The 26,563-nt window shown below is 41.0% G+C and overlaps 1 protein-coding gene across 3 annotated transcripts in view; it reads left to right on the forward strand.

Annotated features, from left to right (window-relative positions):
- Nucleotides 1-5,288: 5,288 nt before the first annotated feature.
- Nucleotides 5,289-26,563, forward strand: part of RBMS3 (RNA binding motif single stranded interacting protein 3) — a 542,868-nt gene continuing 521,593 nt past the window's right edge. For 2 of the 3 annotated variants that reach the window (XM_019536251.1, XM_019536258.1), the window contains exon 1: nt 5,289-5,455. In XM_019536251.1, the coding sequence (XP_019391796.1) occupies nt 5,313-5,455 (143 nt within the window). In that variant the 5' untranslated portion in view covers nt 5,289-5,312. The remainder of the gene's footprint in view (nt 5,456-26,563) is intronic. The other variant, XM_019536241.1, reaches the window with a different exon arrangement.

The following is a 26,563-nucleotide window of genomic DNA, read 5'->3' on the forward strand; positions in this document are numbered from 1 at the left end:
GATCAGGTGACTTGTTCATTTGCAACTAGAGTGGCTTCTATTTCAGCACTTATGGGTTATTTGATAAGGAAAACTTGAAGTATCTTGTTATTTAGGGTTGTTTACTTGGTAGAGTGTGCTTGTGCAGGATAGTTTGTTTCAGAGAACTCAGCCATGGGGTCTGAGTGTAAGTCTGTGTACCTGAAACTAGTTGCAAATTAAACAGTAGACAGTAGGATTGGGGACATTGTGATTCATTTTTTAAAGGTGAAAACAAATCCTATTAACTAGCTATGTTAAATTAGAGTGATCTGCAACCAGTTTATTTTTTCCTCTTATTAAATAACCAAACATGAGAATTGAAAAATGAATTGGTTAGATTTGTTATTTGAGAAATTAATAATGAACTGAGTTCTGAGTTCCAACTCCATGTTGATATAATATATGTAGATTTTGCATAACATTTTCTTATAGGCATTATAGGCACTAGGTTGACCATATTTGTAGTGATAACAGAGTAAGTGTCACTGCTTTATAATAACCTCTAATATCGTCTGGATTTCATATGATGTATAGGAATACTATAGCAGAGAGTTTAAATGCTGTGGAAGAAGCCAGAAGCAGAATTAGAATGAAAGGATTGATTTTTCTGAGGTTAGGATCCTCTTGCTGTACTATGCCAAAAGCAAAGAAGACCGCTGTCTTCAGGCAAGCAGTCTATACCCAGGTCCTCATTGGGTTGCTGTGCATTCTCTTCCTGCTGTATCTTGCATATAGGTTAGCATATAGGTCCTTCACCCATTTGGAGACAAAGACTGCTCTGTCTTTCCTGGTTCAGGGAATATGTTATAACTTCTTCCCCTGAAATGGGGTCTCCAGCATGGAGGCTGACCATAGGAAATGGGGGGTACATTCTCTGTAGCATCTGTTGTTCCCAATTAAAATTTTGCTGCTGGGTATTAGATCTAGTTAGTATTTGTGGTTCCTAGTTGCTCTTTCTAAAATTAGTAGTGTGTGAATTGAGATTTTTTTTTATGTGAAAGGAATCAAAGCAAGGCTCATTTAATTATGGTTATTTACAGATGCAGGCCCTGCCTTTTACTGAACCATATGTGGGTAGATTGCAGAGCCCACACATAGTCCCATTGGCTTAAATGGGATTCTCTCTGAGTACAGCAGTCAGCCTGAGCGCTGCGTGTATCAGGATTGGGGCCAATGCTGACACAGATACAATTGGAAAGAGCTTCTTTATGGTCTAATTCTGAGTCTGCACTGAAGATGCTTTAACTCTTGTGTCCTTAAAGTCGACGTAAATGTAACTTGAGTTTACTTGATGACCTCTTTGACAGTGGTAACAGTGTTACAGCGAACCGAATCAAATTTCTTGTGTTTTCCTTTGTGTTTGTGGACAAAGATCTTAGAACTGAGTGAAAATTGCTTTTTGTAATTCAAAGGTTTATTTCCACTCAGTCTGGGGACACTTTGCTGTTAAGTTGTTGTGAAAAAAAAAATGATAGTGTGTGTGATGTCCAGGAACTATAAATATATATGATTGGAAGTTGAAGATGTGTGTGTGTGTGTGCGTCCAGCAAAATAATTATTACTGTATAGATATAGTAATATACAAGACATTCCATTGGCTGGGAGAAAGTTACACCCCTGCCTTGTATAGGTTACATGTGTTCAATGTATGAATTCAAATTTAAAAAGGTACAAAACAGAAGCTGTGTTTGCTTGATATTTTTACATTCATAATACTAAAAATCTGCAGAATGCTGTGGACAATTGCCAAAAATGAAAAAAATGTTCCTTTATAATATTAAAGCTACCCATTGACCAAAAAGAGTACTTTAATCAGTAGTGAGGGTCCTTCAGGGCCCACAAATATAAGAGAATTTTCAGTCATGGGTATGAGGTAGTCATTGACAGTCATGTCTTTATATATTTGTAGGTGTTTATGATATCTTAATTTCTTGCCCAGGTGTTGTTGCAGGAATAGAGAATTTAATATCAAGAAGTGCAACATTAGGAAAATTACTATGCTGACTCCACAGTATCCACCTGATACTGTCATTGAATCACTGTTTCTAGGAATGACATGGGAGCTTTAGAGGGTAGGGATTACCCTGTGATAAAATGTGCCTTCGTGGTTGTATGATACATGCACGTTAACATTGTGTGATTGGCAACAAATCTCTGCAGATACTAAAAAAAAATACCTGCAGAGTTATTTTCCTTTTGTTGTGTATCAAAGTGGGTGTGCTTTCCAGCTAGCATCCCATGATGCACTTTATTAAACTGTATTTTCTCTCTAGGGGTTCCAGTTGAATCAGATCAGAGCTGAGCTAGACAGTAGAGATGTACATAAGTTCTGACACTTCCTTTTATGTTCTCACTTGGTTGATTTAAGTGCGAGAATTTGGGAGGACTGGGAGAGAGATGGGTAGAAAAAGGACCCTTTGAAATATTTCTTATGCATATACTTCATCAAAGGCCCACGGCTTTTATTTGCACTTAGTTTTTGATTGGGGTTTTCTTTTTTTTTTTTTTTGGTCTAGATAAAGGTAGCTGGATGCTTGAAAATGTTTAAAGATGCCAGTTTAAAAAAACGCAGCTACTTAAAGCTCTAATTTAGTACATACATGACTTTTTAATAGGACCACTGAAGTGAAAGGAATTTGGATGCATTTGATTGAAGCTGAAGATATACACTTACATATTTTGCTTATTCAAGTCCTACATCCAGAAGTATAGTATTTAGGGGTGAATATATGACAGAGGGGACAGAAATGTCATCACACCCATGTACGATATTGCTTAAATTTTCCTTACATAAGCTCATCAGTGTCATCACTTCTTAACTGTCGTAACTTACAGTCCCAAACTAGAACAACAGATCTGAATATTCCAGACAATCTGATCTAGATTAGAATTTAGATGCTGGGGTCTTTCTCTAATTGTAAAAAAGGCTTGCCGTTCTGTTTTGAGATGATTCAGTTGTTAACCTCCTAAAGCAGTATTTCCCAAGCACTGTGGCCTAGTTTTGTGCCCCCTACTTCAACCACTGATGCCACTGCTTGCTGTAGTACCAGCTCCCCCACTGCTGACTGCTGCTGATTCCCCTTCCTGGTGGCACTTGTCAGCAAGGAGAATCAACAGCAATACCTGAAGTTGGGATAGGCACATTGGTGACACTTAGGATGTGCATGTGGGTACACATGCACCCCCTGAAATTGGCAGTGCACCCCCTGAGATTGGCTGCTGTCAGTGGTGCCTGTGGGAAGTTGCTGCTCCTCACCCCTCCTCACCCCTGCTGCTGACACTGCCGGCGGCATCTGTGGCTGGTCACCGATCACCGGTTCGTGCTCGCCACCCCTCGCCTCACTGCTGACACTGCCACAGCCAACTGCAGAAGCTTTCTGCTGCCTCGCCCCCAACACTGCCACTGCCACTGCCTCTGCCACCTGCGGGCAGTCTCTATGCCTCCCACAGCCTCGGGAGGCACGCGACGTACATGGATGGGCATGAGAGTAGGGAAGGTGGCAGGAGAACTGGCAGCAATCAGCAGCCGTCATTTGTATGTGCCCGCCACTGCCCAAAATTTTTATGTCATACTAGGGTGTGCTCCCTTTAGTGTGGGAAATGTCCTAAAGGCTAAGTACAGGCATCCAGGGGCATTAGGGGGAGGCTTAATCTATTCAAAATGGCTTCCTGACAGGGATAGCAGGGGGGTTGGGACTGTACTGGGGAATGGGGGAGGTGTGACACGAGGGATGATGGGCACACGCAACATGCAGGTGGGGTATGTGGGGCTGGTGTGACTCTTGAGGGGTAAGGTGGGGTTGGAGGGGGGCAAGCCTGACTTGTGGGTGGGGTGAGATTCCCCCAGCAAACCTACACCCTATCCCTCCCACCCTTCGACCCACCAGAACTTACTTGCTCGGCTCCAGCACTGGCAAGCGCTTATAAAAGCGGCTGCACCCAGAGTGGCTTGTGGGATGGGGGTTGAAAGGGCTGGCTGGTCTGGGTTGGGGAGGGAAGCAAGATGTTGGGGGAGGGGGGCAGGGACAAAAAATAGTCCAGTGTGGGGGGAGTGTGTGAAAAGAGCAGCCCAGGGGCTGGGGCCAGGGCCTGGTTTTTCCCAGTCCTGGGGCTGCTCAGGGAAAGAGTACATGCACCAGTTTGATTTAAATTGAATACATTTGATACTACATAGATCCAGGTTTATCTTAAACCAGGTTCTGCACATTTTAGACTAGTTTGTGTGCATGGGACTTCTGTACAGTTACAGGTTTAGACTGATTGGCAGTCATGGAGTGTATAGGTCTGTAAGTCTGTAAGTGTAAGGTCAGCACTGGGACAAACTAAATCACGTAGCCATTTTGAACCCAATTTAACCTACACAAATGCCTGTACTTAGCTATGAAGAAACACAACCTAGGTAATGCTTTTCAAATAACTATCAGAAGTAAGTGGAGGCTGTGGTAGTCAGGGCTTTTAAGCAGCTAGTGAAAAATGGTGATCCTATTTTGGAGAAACTGAGGGAAGCTTCAAAACATGTTTGTTTCAATCCTTGCCCAGCACCCAGTTTAATGTGTTGGGTCATATATGGTACACACTGTTGTCCCTATGAGTATTTGTCAGTTTTGAAACAATATGCCCATTTTTCCAGTCAGTTGTACCTATTTATAAAATTTAGCACCAGAACAGAGGTCCATTATGATCATCTAATTTGATCTCTTCATTGCCAAATCCACCCAGATTGACCAGTATACTGACATGTTCTTTGGCTACCTTCGTTCTCAATTTTTCCAGTGCTATTATCAACTTGTCAGCTTCTCATGAGTGTACTAAAGATCCCACAGGAATAGAAATGATTCTCTAGATTCCTGTAAGAGAACCTTTACCTGATTTCAATCCCAAGACAATGCATTTCCTTCTTCAACTTTTATGCTGAGTCTGTCATAGAGTAGCAGGTTTAAAGCATATATATACTCTTATCACCTTCATTTAGTATGTGTTGTTCCTAAATGTTCACTGCTATGGGCCCTCATTTTATGAACAGGGTGCAGTATAAACTAGTATCAGTCTATAAACTGCTCTTATTTCAGATTTTCAAAGTAAGTTTATTGCACTTTATTGCTTTGGCTAAAAAGGCTGGAGAAAAAAATTAAGCCTTGAATTAATAATGTATTTCAGTACATATTGAGACAGGCGGGTGAACAGAATGAATTCATAGTTACTTTAATAAAACACATGAGATGGTGATGATTTTGTTTTCCAGTAACAGCTTTTTTTGTTTTCAGCAGTCCTATGCACCAGCTCCCCACCCCATGGCTCCTCCCAGTCCCAGCACAAACAGCAGCAACAACAGCAGCAACAACAGCAGTGGGGAACAGTTGAGTAAAACCAATCTGTACATTCGAGGCCTTCCACCCGGCACCACTGACCAGGACCTTATCAAGCTTTGCCAGCCGTAAGTGCAATTAAAATATTCGGTGCCCTATATTTTAAAGTGAATATGCCTGATCATTTCATTTGCAGGGACAGACTTGCAAATCAGCTGTTTTGGTTTGCAACTGTAGATGATGTATGTCATAAAGGTTGGTGCACATTAAGAATAAATGTTAATCCTTTAGATCAAGTATTTAATCAATGTTTATGCCTCAGGATCTAAAGAATCATGGTTCAGAACTGGGGTTCATGTCCAGTTCTGAAGAGATAGAGAAAAAAGGGTCCTTATAATTGCACGACTAATTTTTTTTTATATAATTTTTTTTTCCTAAATGTTTTTTGTCTAATGCACACAATGAGAAAACATCAACACCGCTAGATTTCAGAGATAAAATCATCTGTGACTTGTAGTGACACTTGTAACAAAACATGGATGCATCCTGTTTTGTCATTTGTCATGTCTTGTGATTGCTGCATCACACATTGTCAAGCTTGAAACTTACAAAATGTATAACCAAGTGAATATGGCCTTGTATCAAAATATGTCCTTAAGTACATTCCATGTTGAAAACAGATGATATGAAAAACATCAACTTCTCACTCAACAGATCTTTCTCTTGTATGTATTTGGAACTATGTCTGCCATCTTTATTGACAGATAGAAATTTTACTACTCCTTATTCCTGTTAATACTGCAGAGGAAGCACAGTTAGTTTCTTCTCTTCCTGTTGGATTATCAACAGAACTGTCTACTCAGATCAAATTATTAAAGACAATCAGTTACATTTATGCAATCAATTGAATATAGTGGATTATACAGCTGTAAATGAGGGCTTGATTTGATTTGCAGAGTCTTTATTATGTGTCATGAACTTAAGAAGAATATTGCTTGTTTCACTTTGAGATCCCAGTTAGAGTTTGTCTGGCTAGAATTTAAGGAACATATATTCGTATTTAAAATAAGAACATTGATTGGGAAATAATGGGGATGAAAGGCATGTTAGTCCACAATATGATTTACAGTCATTTTCAAAGGAGAAAGGCACCTTTAAGACATCTCTTTACAAATCAGCCTGCTGGCAGGGAGCAGTAAATGGAATTTGATAACATAAGAATCAATCTAAGGCTGAGTTGTATAGCAGACAACATTTTATTTAATTTAATGTTGTACTCTTGTGTATCTCTGCATTTCCTGATTGATCCAAAGCAATGCACAATATATATGACCCAGACCCAAATGCACAGTATTTGGAAAGTTGTGGGACTGTTATCATGTCTATGATGTTCGGGCTGATAACTTTACTGAACAGATTTGGTTAAAATCAGAGGCATCAGAATGTTGAGCTCTTTTCTATGAAACAAATGTGTTTTTGTTTTTCACTAAATAAACCATAATTATTGCAGCTAAACCTATTTCCTATTTTCAGGAAAATACCACGTAGGAAATTTTTCATGTTCCACCTTTGTAAAAATATGACTCTAGTGCTTGACTCTAGTGCAGATTGCTGTTCTCAGGCATCAAAAGTTAAAATACAAAAACAAAAAAGAACCTTGAATGGGAAATTTTGGAACAAGAAATCATCCACTGATTGGATTGTATTAAGTATGTTTTAACAGGGGCTATATATTCTTATGCCATTACCTGGATGTGCTGTTCTAACCCCTTTGTACCTATGGGTTCTTTGTTGCTTCTCCCAGCACTGTCCCTCTTTTCTCTTTCTCTCTCCTCTTCCTCTCCATCCTCTTTTCCCATCTTGCATATTCAAATCTCTCAGTCCACTTTATAAATGCTCTATGCTGTCCTTTCACAGCACTGATGGAATAGACTTTATAACAGATTCTGCTCTATATATAATCTTTTTAGTTAGTCTATAAGGTGCATATGTACCCTGCCTTTTGCCTGCCTTCCGACTAACAGGGCTAACTACCCCTACCTAATTTTCTCTTGTAACAATCATAGGAAATCCTAGTTTAAGGGCCAGATCTTCAACAGGTATATAATGGCAGAGGTCCATGGAAGCCCTAGGAAGCTACATTGATTTTTTTGTATTATTGGTTTAAAGTCTGGTCCTTTGAAGATTTGGCAAACTCTTCTATATTTATTTGTTTTGACCTGAGCAATAATTCTAAAAGAAGCTGAGTATTACCACAAGACCTATGAGGCTCCAACATTAAGTTCTAAAGGCATAGTACTAAGCGCTCATTCATAGAACAGGGCAGATATTGATTCAGCCTGCATGTACCTGCCCTTCTCCATTTGTAAATGTATACCAGACACTGTGGTTCTGTTGGTATCAGGGCAAAATTCAATATGTAGTGTACCCAACCTAATCTGTTGGGATCAGAGTCTCAGCCACCATTTGTACAAAAAGAAGTTATATTTTTATTTCTAGTTATATTTTTAGAAAGCCCAGATAGTCATTTCTCTTGCTTCAGGATCTGAAAAATTAACAGTATTTATCAAAGAAAAAAGAAAGGATGGATAAAGAAAAGCATAAACATTCAATATTGCAATAAGATGCCATAGCAATGTGTACAATTTTTTTGTAATAATGTATGGCAAAGTACTTTTTTGCTTCTGGAAAATGGTTAAGTAGAAAAGTTGAATATAAGTTCAGATTTCTGTTGCCTCATCTTTATTTTCAAATAAATATAGTATACAGTATTCACTAAAACAGAAAAGAGGGCAGAAGTTGATCTTTAATCCTCTTCCTCAAACAAAACATTGACTTGTCTCATTAAAAACAGTGCAAGTCCTCTACCAACACAAAAGCACATCCAGTCCTTTATCAGTATGCCTCAACTCCCATTTTCATTACTGAGATTTTGTTACAATATCTGTATTGGGAGCATCGGGCTTACTGATTCTATCTGAGCAGAGCCCACAACTCTTTGAAAGGTGGCAGACATTCATTTAATGGCACTGTGGGATCTGATCCCCATTCCCAATGGTTCTGCCTCCTGCCATGCCATACATGCAAGACAGGGGGCGTGAATGTTGGGATTGCGGATCAGATCCCAGTTGCGTGACTGCCAGTGCAGAGAGCCTGGGGCACAGGTTTGCAAATTCCGGTTGAGGGGAGTTAATCAACCTTTATCTGGTGGCTGCCAAATCAGGGGTTCCAGCCCTGGAATCAGGAAGCCTCTTCCCATGCATCAATGCACTAGCGTCTTTAAAATCTATGTGTGCAGCTCAGCAGGGCTGCAGTGCAGCTTTGCACTTGCCAGGTGGTGGGGAAGCTCTTCTAGGTTGCAGAGAGCCTTGTTTTGCAGCTCTTTGGGGGGCAAGACAATTAATATGCCAGGTTTCAGGGGGGCCCAAGGTTCCCACCAGCCCTGCATTTTCAAGTGCCATGTGCCTGCAGGACAAAGCAGGAAAGACTGCCAATATGGGAGCGCAAAGTTTCTAGGGTAAGGAAGCTGCTTGGCTCCCTCCGTAGGGAACAATACAACATGCTCCCTCAGAAGCGCATTTTTGTCATCCATGCCAGGGCTATCTTGGTCTGATGCCAACCCTGGTCCCAGGGCAGATGCTAATAGTCAGCCGACTGTTAGCATTGGGATGAGTGCATGTCATGCATTCATTTTATGGTGCCATACAAACTATGGCACAAAGATGATTTTAGCGGTACATCTTTGTGGCTTGTTTGCTCCTTCATGGTACCATAAATTGGCTGAACGTGCCATGGTAACTATTAATAATGCAATAAATGTAACGTATGTCAGGGGCTTTTATGAGACAGCACTGGAATACTAAGCATCAACATTCCTGATTCTGGGGTAGAGTATAGTTTAGTGGTTATAAGTGTGCATCTAAACTCTGAAAGTCAGTTTTGCAAAACAGACATGATTAGCATTTTGTTATTTTGTGCTTAAGGATATCCTCTCATTTACTTTATTTACTATTGGTAGAACTAAAATGGTGTAGGCAAGGATAGAGATATGAGTAATTGGTTAGTAATAACTGGTCAGTATTAATGTGTAGAGACATAGCTAGAAGTGGTGAGATTGGAACCCAGTGCATGATTTCCTAAGCCAGTGTTATAACTCAGATGTTCTATTTTTCTAGAGATGTGGGAAAGTGACAGGACCAGTCACACACATTTTATGCAACAATTGTGCTAATAGTCAGGAAGCCTAGGGAGTTCTTAAAACCATATTATCTCTTCAGTAGCCATGGGAGTGTTGAAAATGTTTGCAGCTAACTAAATTACTAATGGAAAATGTTTTCAAATTTACTTCAATAAGAACACCCTTTAATTTCACTCAACATCGTTTTAATTGTATTTTGGCATTTGTTTATAGGACTAGAAATCTCGTCTAATGAAAAATAGAAAAATTATGAGTTTTTTGTTTGATAAAATGAGTGTCTGTCTTGGCTAATTTTCCTTGCTTTTATATATTACTATTGTATGTTTTCATGTGGCATGCACTGTTCTCTGAATAGAAAATAGCACACTGGCACACCATTGATGCTCACTGTGCAGACTCCATTACACATGATGTCAGACATTTCTGACAAATGTACCCTCACTATCAAACCTTTTATCAATTTAAGGCTAACCTTGTCACAGTAATCTGTCAAACTGTTCAGATATAACTAAAGGAAAACAAGTCATCATGAACTCTACTGTAACCAAGTAAATAAGAAAAATGTTACTAGAAGATGTTGTTTGTTCTTGCATGGTTTTGATCCTGAAAATCTCTACCATAGGGTGTTCAGTAAAGTTGTTCCAAACTTTTGTAGTAGATTGCACTTTAATTACACTACATCTTTGGGGATTTTTAAAAAAGGCACAGTAATTTGTATGTGTTTGAAGAAATAAACTGGCGATATATGATCATCAAAGACAACATTTTTCCTTTTCTTATTTTTTCCTCTTTTTGGATTTTTATGTCAATTGAGCCAGAAGTCTATTGAAAAATGACCCAGTGGTCTTTCTGCATTTTTAAACAGAAACTTTTATGGCCATCCCCAGTAGAATCCAGAAATGGAATTAAACATTTATAATTGAATAAAAAGGTAAATGCAAACTCTAAAATGTCTACATTAAGATTCCCCCCAAAAGAAAAAATATGTCCCCATAATAAAGCTGTCTCTCCTAAACAAATGATTGAAACCAAGATGATGGTCAGCTTCACACATGGTATAAATAGATGAGCTTAAATGGGGGAGGGTACGTCTGAAGACAGCAGCAAATCTTTCAGTAACTTAAATAAGGCCACAGTATAGTTTCAACACTGTTTCGACTCATTTCAAGCTTGAACAGTGAAATCAAAATTAAATGAAGGGCTTTGAAACAGCCTTGAAATGAAATGAGGCCAGTCGAAATATTTCAAAAGTTTCTAAACGTTTAAAATTTCAAAGCAGCCAGCTGGGTGGTGGGAGGCAGGGGAGAGCCAGGGCTGCACTCCAAGCAGCTCCACAGACCGATGTGGCTCTGCCCTCCTCCTGCCACTGTGCTGCACTCTGGTTGGCCTGGCCAGCCCCATGGAGCTCAGCCTGGTGGCAGAAGGTGGGTAGAGCAGGTGCTGCGCTCCGCCTCCCACCACCAGGGGTGAGTTCTATGGGGCTGCGAGTGCTGGGGAACTGAGCGACTGGGGGAAGCATCTCCCACCGCTGGGCTCAGTCCAGTTGGAACAGCTAGAGGGCTGCGGGGGCTCTGCCGGACTCATCCTGGGGGTGTGGGCCCCAGAGCTGCCTGCTGGATCACAGGATGCTGCTCCTGCTCCCTGGCTCCTGCTTATCAGCAGCTTGAGGTGCAGTTTCCTATAACTCCTTGAAACTTGACAGGCTTCATGCCTTCAGAAGGGGCTAGCATCCCTGCAAGTTTCATTAGAATCAGGCAAGAAATTACAAAGTTATAAGCTGTTTCATGCTTCCCCATTATAGCCTATGGGCAAAACATCAAAACAGCATCAAAACAACGAAACCATTTCAATGAAACAAAATGGAACAGTGCTTTCAAAATGAAACAAAACTCAAAATGAAACGCTGTTCTATCAAAACGTTTATACGGAAGTCGAAGCAGAACACTGCTGTTTTGTACAGCCCTACACAGTATCACCCTGTGTTTGAATTTGACTTACTGAGTAGGTTTTTAGAAGACACTGGAATACAGAAATATCACATAAAGTACAGCAAGATGGACTACAAATACAATGCTAATTTGGAGATGCCTGTAAACTATACTCCCCTTGTAATCAGCATTGACCAGCATTATTGTTGTATGTCAGAGGAGGGAGTCTATTGACTGAAGGAGTCAGTTACCCTGTTAATGGATGATAGATATCATTCAGGAAGGTGCATGTTGATTCCTGCTTAATTCTTGGTAGCCAGTGTTCCTTATGCACTGAGCTGTTACTACAAGAAAAGTGGAGAATCCAGTTCTTTACACAGAAAAAAATAAGGCCTGAGTAAGAAAGTTGTCTTCAGAGAAATGCTAGCAAAACCCAAGCTAGAGGGAAAAATCTTGTTTGCTTTGTTGTTTGAATTACCAATATAGCCAAATCCCAGGAAAGGAATGAGTTTGAATTAAAATCAATATATGCAGATCCTATTCAAAGCATAGGAAAAACTTCACTATGTTAATACATCTGTCCCTTGGAAGCTGTCCATTTAGAACGTGGATGGAGACCATTGATGGGACAGTTTAGAGAACATTGCTCTTCTTGTCACTTTCCCTGTTTCTTCTTCTTCATCTTCATCTTCTTCCAAACTCTGGAACAGGATCCTGTTACAGGATGGGGTCCCCAAGGATGTCTGTGTTACACCTAGAACTCCTCGACCGTGCCAGTTTGGCCTGATGGGCACCCTCTATTCTCGCCCACCACCTCTTGATGTGATTATGATAAATAGGGAGGCTGCCTTCAACTCTAGTTGGACACAGTCCTGATAGACCCCACTGAACCCTGTGGGTTCCCAGACCCCTTTTGGGTTCCATTTCAAAACGGATGTCTCAGGACACCCTCAGCCTTATGGGCTATATGCATGGCTCCAAACCGCCCCTTTACCATGCCCCAAGCCTCACAGATGGTATTCCCACAGCATCCCTCCGAGGCCTCGATTTCACTCGGCCTTGGGTTGTCACTGGGCTCTCAACAGCCCTGTCTCGCTCTGTGCCCCTTGGCATTGGGCTCCACAGCCCTGTCTCATACTGCACCCGCACTGGCACTGGGCTCTGCTCTCCCCCTTGTCGCTGTGCCCTCTGGTGCCAGGGTCTATTCACTCTTTCTGCACCCCTCAGCACTGGGGTCTCCACAGCCCTGTCTCACTCTGCGCCCACACTGGCACTGGGGTCAGCTCTCCCCCCTTGTCGCTGTACCCTCTATGGCGCCAGGGCCTGTGTGCCCCAAATACTGTACCCTCTCTAGTGCCGGGGCCTGTGCACCCCGAATACTGCACCCTCTCTGGTGCTGAGGTCCCCATGCTGTAGTGGGCCCCACCAATGAGGCTTCCTCTTTCCCCAGTAGCCTCACCCAAACCACCGGTCTTATAAACAGAAATCAAAAATGCAAGTCCTTTGGCTACAACATAACTCAAGCTGCACAGGGTGTGCTCTGTCCCTTAACATTACCAGAAGCTGAACTTGCAGTCAGGCCTCTTCCCTTTGCCTTCCCTAGGACAGCTCCTTCCCCCTTGGCTGCTGGCAGAGAACTGCCTTCCTGGTCCAAGCCCTGGGGTTTATGTATGTGCCAGGCCCTGCCCCTTCTGGCCAGCAGACTGCTGGCAGGTGTGGGCCAAGTGTCTTATTCTGGCTGCCTTGGTAACCAGCAGCTGGAGGCTTCTCACTGACTGCTAGGACTCTCTCCTTAGCGGTTTCAGCCCTTAAAGGAGAAGGACACCTTAGTGCTCTGCGACACCCGCCCCCCCAACCAAATTCAAAAAAGAAAAAAGGACTATATAACTTGAATTTAATACATTTTAATTGGAGGGTGATTATGGGCTCAATAACCCAATGGAAAATGTTAGGAGCATCTAAAATATTATTTAAACCAGTGGGGGGCCAACCTATTTGGCAGGGATACCACAAATTAGCTCCGTACACTTTCCAAATGTCACATCAATCCTCTTCCCCTACCTGATCTTTTGCTCTGCTTTTGGCCTTATATTCCCATTCCGATCTGCTACTCTATTTTTTGCTTCCTGCCCTATCTGCTACTGTGCTGCCTGTCCCTTGCCACATGCTGAGGTCACCCATGCCACTCATGATGTGTGCTGCAGCTTGGTTCCTCTTAAACAACCACAAAAGCACTCCAGTCTAAACACTTTAAAGTAGCATAGCCGATTGGTGCCACCTTAGTTGTGGGGGGGTGAGGTACGTGCCCCCCCCAGTGACCAGTCAGCGATTGGGGGGATCCAACTCTGGGATGAGTCCCTTGTACCCAATCGTACTGACCAGAGAGACGGCACCCCCCCCGTGGCTGATCACACAGACTAGGAAGCAGCCACGGTGCTCCCAGAAGTGGCCACGGCATTTCATCTGGCACTCCCACTCCCCAGCCGGCACACGCAGGGGGGCACCAGCACTCATGCCTGCCCCCCCGCCTGTTGCCTAAGTGGGGAGTGTGGCCTGCTAGGGAATGCACCAACTCTCTCAGGCCATGCATGTGCACTTTCATGCATCCCCTACACATTGCCACTGAGAAGTAGTATTTTAATTGTGCCCTTTGAGACCTCTTGGTGGAAGTTGTTGTTGTTGTTATGGTGCAAGAGTCACAAAATTGAGAGGCTAGGATTTCTTAGGGTGATATCTTCTATTAGACCAACTGCTTTTGAATGCAAGACCTGAGGAAGAATCTTTGCATTTGAAAGCTTTGCTTTCCCAAGTACATCACTGGTCCAATAAAATATATTACTTTAAGATATGCTTGCCTCTCACATTATTATTATAGTATTTTTTGACTTGCTTATGTCTAAACTGGTATAATGTAACCAACTCCAAAATGTTTATTTTCAGCCTTGTACTCAGTTGTATAAACATGGTGCCTTTGTACTGTGTAAATGCAATCTTTTTACCTACTTCTTTTTTTTCTCTTTACTTGTTTTCTGTTTAAGAACAAGTAAATGCATTTGTATTCATTCCCCATTACCATAGTTCATGAATACCTAACTAAATTAAAAACGGACATTAAGATTGCCCCAATAGATAATGAATTAATCTTTTCCCTAGCCACCCCCTTTCATAAAAGAAAACAAAATCCTAGGTCAACAAATGCCCAGAGCATTGTAGGAGGCTCTGTCTGGGGTAAGAATGCTCTCATTGTAAAAAGAAAGGCAGAAAAATAATCTATTTAGAGTCAAGAATGAGCACCTGCAACATATTCCTCCTTTTGAATATGGTCATCTTTTCACTGGAGTGTGACAGTGTGTCAGACTGTGTGATCCTTTTTGAAGTTGGATGAATTTGATATAATGGAAGTTTGGGAGAGGAGGAAGAGTTTTAGTACTTTGATGCTGAAAATATTTTTTTTTCTGATTAATTATAACTCAAGTCCTTGGGAAAAAACATGGCAAGTTCATAACAGAAGTATTAAATCTTGGCTGTAGCGGCCTGCTATAAAGACTAGATGTTTGTTTATTGTGAGGGGGAGAGCTTGAGTACAAGAAGGACAAACAAACAATGAGTTTCTTCTGGCCTGTTTGAAATGCTTGTATTTCTGTTCCTTTTCTTTTTCTTCATTTTTCCTTTCCTTCCATATAATTTCTATATGCATGCAGTCAACCATAACAGCACAGCTGAACATGTCCAATAGCTGCGTGGCTATTATTAATGTAAATTTTAAGAAGATGAAAATGTCCATGGCCCAAAACCATAAGAGGCACAAATATCACCTGCATATTATTCTGCCAGAAGAGGAAAAGGGGGCAAATGATTGGTGAAAGAATATGCCTTTGTTCCATCATAGCCCAGATTTGCTAACCTGTAAAAAAGCTCATTTTTCCCCCTCTTCAAGTTTTCAGAACTGTTAGTTGACAAGTTGGTGTTACAAGGATCTTTGGGTTTTATGAGGATCACTTGAATGGTTTGTTTTATTATGAAAATTGTAGCATGTCTGTGTAATTATGATACTGATTGTATTTATTAAGGTTTTTCTGGTGAAACACCTACGTGTTGGGGCACCATCAACTTAAAGTTTTTAACTTAGTTGTTGTTTAACAAAAAAGACAAACCAAGGGAAAGGATAAGAGGGGACCTTGTTTCTCTGTGTGTTTGTACATATGCATAATCTCCAGTGCAGTGCCATTACATCACCTTGCACGTAAATGTGTAGAAAAGTCACATGTTCCCAAATATATCACGTTGGGAGAGGTCTCTTCCTTAGTCAGACTTATAAACTTGGCCAAAACAATAAATGTGTGAGAGAATTCAGAATATGCTGGAGAAGGGATTGAAGAATGTAATAATTGCCACACTAACTTCAACTCAGTCACAATAGCCCTGCACTGCCTTGCTTGTGTATTCAAATAGCTTTGAATCAGTCAATTACATCAGCAAAATTTTAACTGCATTATATTTTATATCATCCTTCTATTCTTTATTCATAACATTTATGCACAGCATTATGTGGTATGAGGAACTTGCAAACCTGCAATTCTCTCATTAAATAGTTCTTATGTAAGTAATCAATATCTGCAAATTACCAAGAATGTAGCAAGGGGTGTGCGCCCTCCCCGTACTTTGGCTGTGCTGCGCATGAACAACAAACTTTGAACTTACTGCCTAGTCAGTGGAGGCTTCTGCTGGAGCTCCATATAAGCAGTGAGCTCACTAGTTCATCAATGCAGGATCTAGCCAGAGCCCCTGCTTTTGCATGGCTCTGGAGCCCAGGGGACAAACAGTGGTGACAGTGCTCACTCCTTCGATTCCAGGGCCACACCATAGCAAGAGCTCTGACCAGATCTGTGCTGAGATCTTACATGTGACACAGCCAAAGCAAGGTACAGTCGTTCTTCCAACCCTCGCCCCCCCAGATCTTCCCCAGAAACTGGGCCATCTGTTTGAACTAGTCCAAATGAACACACAAAATAAAGTGATGAAGTCGCCTATTTTAGCAAAGTACACAACATGTTATCTGTCTACCCTCTTGCATTTTTGTTTGTCAGGGAAGTCCTTCTGTAGATGTCTCTCTATAGAAAATAGAAAGGACTACTTAAGGTGTTAGGGTCTTCCCTTTTTCTCTCAACTAGGAGAAGAAGAAAAGCCTTGAGTGGTTCTTATCCTATACATTAGCTTATTTGTTCAATTTTGGGGGCACTGTTGACAATAAAGAGAGCGCAAAGGATATTGAGTTGAAGTATCGTGCAGTTGAGACTTCAATTTCTCTCTTCTAGATAAATGTATACACCATCATACAGTAGATTAAGGCTCTTAAACATGTGAGTGACTCACAGAAATCACTGGAACATTTAAAGCTGAATCAGACATCAAATGGAAAAATAATTTGATTGCCAATATTACCAAACCCATACATTCAGATATCATGAGATTGATTTAAAATGGTGAGACTTAAAAAAAAAATTGCTTTCATTTTTTATCATTGGGTCATATGGCCAAGTGAAATGTAACACATATGTTCAAAGTCTGAAACTTTTAGGTTCTGTGATGGTGGGTCTATTTCTTTAATTCATGTTTGTATAGCATTTAGCAGAAGGGGGACTGGTCTATCTCTTGGACTTCCAGGCACTGCCTCAGTACAAATGAGAAACAGTAGTGGAATCTGAGTGATCTTCCTGAATTCTGAATGCCAGAGTACCAGAAATTTGGAGGTAATCCTGAAGACATTTGAATGTTTCAGGTTTTGCTGCATAAGAGATGCACATCTCATTCTAGAACTAGAACTATCTACATTTTTGTTTTAGCTGGACTTATTCCTCACTGCAGTTATGCCATAAGGTGGACCCAACACTTCAGTCCTCAAACTTTGTTGCAATGTGGTATTCCCCTGGATTTGGTAGGACCCATGAATTCATGGAGATGTAGGATCAACCTCAATATGTGTGGTTCAGACATCTCCTTTTATAAATTGGGCCCTACCAAATTCACAGTGGAAGTGGCATGCACCATGGCTCCTTTAATCTTGTAGGTTTTCCCACGTGCTCCCCCTGCCACTGATTGGTGCTGGGGCCCCACTTGTGACTCACTCATAATTGGCAAGGAGGTGAAAACTGTGGTTTTAAATATGGCAGTATTTTTGCCTTCCTCTGCTGATTGGGCAAAGGGCTCCAGTAACTCCACTGCTTGCTGCTGACTTGTGGGGAGGCAAAAATGGCACCATGTTTAAAACCATGGTTTTTGCTTCCCTACTGATCAGGACCAAGCTGCAAGCAGGGCCCCTCCAACAATCATTATCATGGGATGCACAGGGGCACCTGCAAGATTAAAGGAGCCACAGTGCACACCACTTCTGCCATTAATTCAATAAGGCCTTATATTTAAACCTGTGTCTGGATAGTTAGATGTCCTTGCATTTCTAAGCAATGATACTGCTACTTTTTACAGTTTCAAAATGTAACTGGTTTATTGCAGTTGTTCCCTTTTCAGCAAACAGGGAGAGTAAAGGAGCACTTGGACATTTTACAAAAAGATCAGTGGGGAGTAGGAGTTTCTTGAATTGAGATGTATTTTGGCCTCCTTATGAAGATAGTGAATCTTCCCCTGATGAATGTATCTTGCTCCGGTTAATATTCCCTAGTTAACATTAATGGGCATTACATGCAGACATTAAGGGAAGAAAGGAGACACCTTTGATGTTCATGGTATTTGTGTAGCATATTTTTTTCCATAATCGTTCACTCTGCAGACAAGTTGCAATGAATCCAGTAATTTTCATAAATATGCTACACTGTACTGTGGGCTAACAATAATATTTATAACAAAAAATCTTGAAAGCCAGATAATTTTGGCACTGCTTTCAGCTAATGGTAAAAATCTGAGAGCATTACTGTAATTTCTATACAAGGGGAAGTGGCAGACTGATTGTAATGGCAAAGCTGTTGAATATTATCAGCATTAAAACAAAAACATCATTGTATTCAATTGCTAGACTTTCCCATACAGTTTCAAACAAGCATTGACAAGAGCTCTGCGCTACGTAACATTCCATGTCCTCCATTCCAAGTATTTGGTAATTTCCCTGAATTATTTGTGTGAGAAGCACTTCTTTTAGATTTATATTAGAAACCAAAAAGACTACAGAGTTATTCAAAAGATGTTCACTGGAGAAATTCTCACAGATTTAGCAGCTGGGCTGGAATTTTTGCTGTTTGTCCTTATTACAAAGCACAGACAGGAAACTAGAATGTCTTGTTAAAGTTTTGTTTTAAATTATATCAGCACATCTGTGGTTTGAAAATATGTTTGGGGTCTTTTTGTAATTGGGTATTTTGTATGTCCTACCCTTGTATGGGCTATTTGCAGACATGGGAGAAAAAAAAAAAGAAATGGCCCTTTACATTAAATTCGGTGTATTCCTGCAGGAAGCCCAGCACATGCCTAGAAGAGGCAGCTTGTTAGTTGCACCCGGCTCTGCCAACATCTGTATAGACTGGGCACTTTAGTGCGACTTTTTTGGGCACTTTTATCTAATAGCTGATTGAATCGGCTTGAGCTAAAAGCACCAAAAGCCCCGCTGAAGTGCCCTATTTATACAGACATTGCAGAGCTGGGTTGAAATAATGTGCTGCTGCTTCCAGTAAAGCGCATTTGTTGTTGTTGTTGTTGTTTCTCTACGTCTGTCAGCATCCATCATCTTGTCTGTAGATCCTGTAGAGCAGGTGCTGTCCTCATGAACAGATTGGAAAGCATGGAGTAGGTGCAACTGAAAATACAATAATCAAAGTACCACTGATATGGACTAGATTTAGGTCCCAGTCTTGCAATAAGATCCACAGAAGTGGTCCCTGTACCCACATGATATTCAGTTGACCCTGTAGAGGCTCATGCAGGAATAGGAGATTTCTTATTTAAAGTATTTATAGTATTTTGGTAGGTTGTTAATATAATATTTATATTCCTTAAGATCATATAAAAAAGAAAGACATTTTCTTCTTTACTAACCCAATACAGAATAACTGTATATCTCATAATTCCAAATTATAATCCAGTTCTGAGGTTTCAATTATTTAACTTAATCCATCAAATCAAGAAGAATATTATCATTCTAATCCTTTTATAATGAAGTCTTGGTAATTAAAAGGGATAAAGTGACAAAGAATTTAATGCCAGAAAGAGACCATGAGATCCTATAGTCTGACCTCAAGTATATCACAAATTCTTAAATTTCACCCTTTTACCCCTGTATTCAGCCAAAGAACCTCTGTTTAACTAAAGTGTATCATCTAGAAAGGCATAGTTTTGATCTGAAGATAAAAGTAATGGAAAATACACTCCTTGTCCTGGTGTTGGTCCCAGCAGTTAATCAGTCTGTTAAAAATTTGTGCCCTACTTCCATATCAGTGTTTGGTTTTGTTTTCCAGTCATTGGTTCATGTTGTGCCCTTCCCTGCTAGATTAAAGAGCTCTTTAATGCCCAGTATTTTCTCCTGTGGAGGTACTTATACATTAATCAAGTCACTTCTCAACCTTATTTTTGATAAACTAAAGAGATTGAGTTTTTTTAAGTGTCTCACTGTAAGACATTTCTGAAGCCCTTGAATCATTTCATTAACATCTTGCAATGATTAAACACAGTTGGCTATTTTTCTTAATTATTATTATTATTATTATTATTAGTTGAGGTTAGAAATGATTCCTTTTTCATGTTTATAGTAATTTATTATCATATACGTGTGGGTTAAATACTCTGGTGGTGTGTGTTTTTAAACATGTAAAACTGGAATGTCTAAAAGTTTATTTAACCAAAACAAATAATCCACAGAAAGCTGGGAAAGTGTCTTAACAAAATGTAGGTGCTCTGCTATGAAGACTGTTGAATAAAAGTATTAGAGATGGGTCAAACGAAAAAAAAATATCCTCAGTTTTGAGTGTTAGCTTACTGTGGGTTGTATGCCAGATCTGTGTCCATTCCTGCAAAAACTTGTCTGACTCAGAAGAATTTTCTATGTTACCCATTCACACAGATGGGTCAAAATCTTAAAAGCTTTAGTGAAAAATGTGAAATCTGGATGTAAGCCACCCCTACTTTACATTTTATGTAACCTAAACCCATCTTACACTCTAACTCAAGGATCTGTTTTTCAGAGTTCTTGGAACTGGCCTGTGAAGCTTAGATTTGGTGTATGTGGAGCTGGGGGCAGGGGTGGAGAGGGGTTGTTAAAGGAGCTGCACTAAAACACTTGTGTTAAAGTTGTGATTTAAAGGGGCCATGTTAAAGTTACCACTTAAAACCTCCTTCTTTTTGCTCTTGCTGCCCAGTTTTCATTCCCTGTTGGCTTTTGCTATGGCTTGTAAGCAGAGGGGGCACAGAGCAGGGAAGGAATCAGAGCAGCAAGGGATTGGCAGCAGGGTTGGGGGATTGGATTGGCAGCCTGTAGCAGCAGGTGGTGACAGGCACCTGGCCTGTCTCTCAGAAAGGTTGCCAACCTCTGCTCTAACTCATCTTTAATATGTAGTGTCTTGCCTGCTCCATTTAAATGAATACCAAATTTAGGGTTGTCAATCAGAATATTTGTGTGTGTGAGTTCAGTGCAAATACTTCAATATGAAGTTTATTAAATATATTAAACAGCAGAGCAAATGAATACTTATCCCATACGTTACTGTGCAACCAACATAGGAAGCTGAAGAATATATCTGGAAACAGAGTACAGCTATGGAGACTGAAAAATACAATAACCCCCTAAACCCTAGCAAATCTTTCTAAATGGGAAAGACCACACCTTTCTGCAATATAAAAAATTATACAAGCAAAATGTTAGTGGTTACAAAGGAAATGAAGGGAGGGAAATGTAGTTAGGAAATACTTACGCTTAGTACCCAAGTCAGGGCTCTCCAAGTTCCAAGTCTCTAGGGGCAGCATCCGTTGGGGGTGGTGCATGGCCCAGACCTACCCTTAGCTCCCTATCTACACTGTGCCATACTGCCCTGCCCCAAGGGGCAGAGGCTGGATGTGGCAGCTGGAGGAAGGATGGGTCTGAAGTCCAAAGACTTCAGTTGCTGTTGTAGCCAGAGTGATGCAAAGTGTGGGGTTGTGGAGTGGCAGACAGGCAACTTAATTCCTCAGAAACCACATGAGGCCTGCAGGCTGCCAGTTGAACAGCCCTGACCTAATATATGAATTGTATTAAGAATGTAATTTGTAATTCTTAATAGTAGAAGTGGAAAGCTGAATACAGCCGTATGGTTATTAAATATAATCAGTATTGGAACAGATATTTTGCAATATTTTTGCCATATTGTTCAATATGATGCCTTTAAATATACTGAATCAAAAGATTTCTCCTCACTATCTCAAATAAGTAGTGACAAAGGGCTGGCCTGCAAAATATGGACCTGAATATGTAGTATTTAAAGTGTACCTGCAATTATTAATCTGTTGTCAAGTTTATTATACTTTGATCTAAGGGAAATTATGAGACTTGATCTTCATCTTCTTACAAGTCTTTTATATATATATATATATTGCACATGGGACTTAATGCTAGCCTAGAATCCCTCATCCATATCCCAGGTGGTTCTTACCTTTACAGTAGCTTTGAAGGCTTTACTCAGCAAAGGGACATCAGGATGGGTAGGAATGGGACCCACACACAATATGCTTTGGCAGTCTTTGACAGTGTAGCAGCTTCTTGGGAGCCATTATTTGCCAGCATGATTTATATCAGCAATAAGCATGGCTTTGGGAAGTCCTATGCCAGCCAGCTATATAGATCATATTTACATTGGCTCAATTTCCTTGCCTTTATGTTTTTCTGCTTTTCTTTCCTTTCATTGCTGTGCTGTTCCTGAGTAGAAAGAGAGAGTTTGCGGTCTTCATTTTTCTCTCCAAATATTTTCTTCTATAAACATATTTCTGCAAAAAGTAACTTTAATAATTCATTTAGTAACTGCTGGTTAGCAAATTAAGGATACCCCTGAGGATGTCATATTAAATCCTGTTTCACCTACTGAATGAGAATTGTTATATTTTACATATATCCAGCATTTAAAAATCTTACAGTGCCAAACCTTCTTTAAAGAGATGTCTAACTAGCATGCCAAAGGGTGGTAACTGTCACCTGTGAGAGGCACAGTCTCAGTGGAAAATTTAGCAGTTCTCAGTATCTAAATGTCACAGAGTATGCACATCTCTAGCGTTGCAGGTTTTAAAGTCACGGTCTCACACAGGGATGCTCAACTATAAAAGGAGCTCAGCTTGTCAGCACATCTGACTTCAGTGCTGGGCATTTGCTTATAGTAACAAACAAAACATCTGATACTGCAAGCTCTCCTCTTGGGGATTTCAATGAGTGCTCAGCATACAGAGGGCTTGCAGAATCCGGCCCAGTGCCAGCAGTAAAGTGCTCTTCACTCCATAATGAGGTAACCCTCCAGTTCTGCTATCAGGAGGCATGCAGCTGGTACACTTAGCATTACTTAAAAACAATATGTGCAGTAAAGTATACTCTCTCATTACACTGAAATCTGCTAATGCTGGCATCAAGAGCTGTGGGTAATTCAATCACACCCACAAAAATGATATTAGCATAGCATAAAGGAGCTGTGTAGACTAGCAAAAGCCAGGAAATGATAGAGTTCAGACTTGAAACTTTATCCTCAATTCACCCAGATTGTGCTTAGGTGTTTTAGCAGTATTTTATGGATAAATTGCCCTGTTCAACTGTGGAGTATTTCCTCATCTAACAGCAGCCAGCATTAGTGGAGTTATATAAAGAAATTCAAGTGAAAGTTAGAGAGCAAATCTGGACAGTGTTTCAGCCTTGAATGAGAATTTCCTAGGCTGGGCTGTTTACCACTCCTGCTCTGTTGAAAGACTGCATCAGCATTCAGCACTTTGCTCCTTTTGAACCCAGTTGAAAGCCTGCAACTAACCCCCTTTGTCTGCTCTTAAACTTTAGAGTTTAAGGTTATTTTAACAGCTTTGTGTCTGTTAATTATTAGGGCCAGCTCTAGCTTAAAAGTGCTTTTGATTTCAAGAAGTTTATTGTGCCTCTTTGAAGAGAAGAAAAAAACTCTGAAGTCAGTGGAGCTCTGTTGACTGACCAAATGAGGATTTAGCCCTAGATTTTCTTTGTTTTGGGTGTTCATCTTGCCCTTTAAAGGACAAGTGGAGGAATAGTAGATGCTTGCACTAAAAATCTTATCTACCTCATGTATGCATAGGGAGTTGGATTCTGCCATCCTTAGTCATTGCAAATCATATCTTGCACCTTAGTCCACTGGCAGTCCCATTATTTTTCAGGGGTGTTACTCATTAAGGAAGGGGGTCAGTGAGCTAGCACAAGCTAGATTGTATTTGGCTATGCAGGGGAATAAGGTAGTAGAAAAAACTTGCCTTACTTTGCTTCTCGGTCTTGTTTCCCTTATGACTGCAGCCAAAGTGAAGATAACAGTCAATTGCTCCTCCATGCTGAGATCCAGTGGATATGGAGGGGTTGGAAAGAGGTAGGCAATATAAGACACTTTGGCACTATATCAGTAATTCTCAACCAGGGTGTTGGGGGATCCTGGAGTGCCAGAAAATGCTTTGAAGAGTACTGCAAGATACCAGGCAGCATGTATGTGCAAGCTCAGGGTCCTTGCCTGGCCATTTGCACATTCCCCTTTCTCAGTGCCTAACCCCTCTTCAAGTTATTAAACACTGTAATAAATATTTTTAAAAATAGTATGCCACTCAATTCACAAAAGCCATGGAGGGCTGATTTGAGTCTAAGGAGGAATGCCTTGAGTCTAAAAAGGTTGAGAGCCACTGCTCTATACTGTACTTGCCCACATAGGAACATTTGACTGTATGCCCAAAGGGAGTAAGTCACTCTCACAAGAAGAATTGAAATAACTGTACTTTCTTCTCCAACACCAAAGAAATGGAGGAATCTTTTGTCTCTGTGGCTGAGTCTATATCCACAGCCTGTGAGAGAAATTTGGGGGCCTAGTACATCTTGCCAGCAGGGCACCTTCCATTTTGGAAGCAGGAAATGTAGAGTAATTTGACCCCAATCCCGTACACTTTGTGGTCTTCTCTAGCTTCTCCTGAAACTGTCTCTATCTGATTCACAGTAACAACAGACTTCTGAATCTACAGAGAGCAGGAAGGAGGTGGCCTCTAAGGGAGCCAGGGGAGTACAAACTGTGGGTTATATGTATTATGCATATTGTTGCCTCCAGCCTAGAAAGCACAGCCTCCATATGATCATTTCTTTGCTTGTATTCATCAGCTGAGTGAATATGTTTTGAAATAAATTTCTAGAGATCATAGAGAAGTAGGGCTGGAAGAAACCTCCAGAGGCTATCTAGTCCAACCCCCTTGCCTGAGGCAGGATCATCCCTATCCAAACCATCCCATACAACCATAATCTAAACTCTACATAAAACCTTGACATGGCATAGACCTATTGCTGCAACCTGCCACAGGTAAAGCAGGGGAACAATGGCAGCCAATGTCCTGCTTCTATAAGATGTCAATATATACTCAAGATGTCCCAGGTAGAGGGCCACACGCTTCCCTACAGACGAAGGCAAAAAGCTCTACAACCCATACCAATGTGACCATGGGCTGAAATTCTTCTTGACCGCAAATATGGTGATTGGACTGACCCTGAGTGGAGGGGCAAGACCCCCGAAGTAGGTCTCTACTTTTGCTCCTCACAGGAGAATCGGTACACCCCAGTTGCAGTCCTGAGCCTTAGCTGTAGCCAATGCCCAGTACCTTGGGGGAGACTTAAAAACAGCTTGACACATGTAGCAGAAAAAAATCAGGGGGTTGGGGAGCAACCAGCAGAGCCCAGAACCATGGAATATACCCACAGTAGAAAATAGGCATAGCTACACCAGATCATGCCCAACCAGTGGCTGTCCAACCTCTTCTTGAACACCTCCAGTGATAGAAAGTCCACAACTTCCCTAGGCAGTCTATTCCACTGTCTCACTTATTGCACAATGAAGACTTTTTTCTGGATATTCAATCTAAATTTACTATGCTGCAACTTCAAGCCATTGTTCTACATCCTCCTCTTCAGCAAGAGAGAAAAGGTGCTTTCCTCTTATTTATGGCAGTGCTTCAAGTATTTGAAGACTGCTACCATACTGCTTTTTAAGTGCCTTTTCTGCTAGCTGAACATGCCTAGCTTCTCATCATGTGACTTGCCTTCCAATCCCTTGATCATCTTTGTTGCCTGCATCTGGACCCTCTCTAACTTCTCCATGCCCTTTTAAAAATGTGTAGCCCAGAACCACACACACTACTCCAGATAAGGCTTAACCAGTGCCAATTAGAGAGGCACTATCACCTCTTGTATCCTATAATGCTTATGTTGATGCTACCTAAACCACATTTACCTTTTGTGTGGCTGCATCACACTAAACCATAGAGCTGCCATCCAGCCAGGTGTCCCCCATTTTGTAGTTGTGTCTTTGACTATTCCTCCTGAGGTGTAGCACATTGCATTTGTTTACCTTGACCTTCATCCTGTTAGCAATAGCCCAACTTTCCAATCTGTTGAGATCCTTCTGAATCCATTTACATCCTCCAATGTACTCAAAATCCTTCCCAGTTTTGTGTCATCTGCAAACTTGCTCAAGCTTCCTATGCCAGCATCCAAATTATTAATAAACATGTTGAACAGCACCAGGCTCAGAGCAGACCCATGTAGGACTCTACTCAAAACCCCCTACCATTCAGGCATGGACCTCTTAATTATTACCCTTTGCCTATGGCTATTGAGCCAGTTCTTTATCTATCTTGTAGTATTTTTATCCAGCCCACATTTCTCCAACTGGTTTATGAGAAGATCATGTGGTACCTTGTCAAAAGTCTTGGTGAAGTCTAGAAACATTATACCCACAGCATTCCCTTCATCCTAATTATTTGTCAAAAGAGGAGATCAGGTTTGTTTGGCATGATTAGTTTTTCGTAAATTTGTGCCAGCTGCTTGTGATCAATCTTTCCTCCTCCAAATGCTTGCAAATGGCCTTCTTTAGAATAAGCTCCAGTAACTTCACAGGAATTGAGCT

The sequence above is a fragment of the Crocodylus porosus genome, unplaced genomic scaffold (genome assembly GCF_001723895.1).
Source record: "Crocodylus porosus isolate Cpor-Errol unplaced genomic scaffold, CroPor_comp1, whole genome shotgun sequence".
NCBI classification, from domain to species: domain Eukaryota; kingdom Metazoa; phylum Chordata; order Crocodylia; family Crocodylidae; genus Crocodylus; species Crocodylus porosus.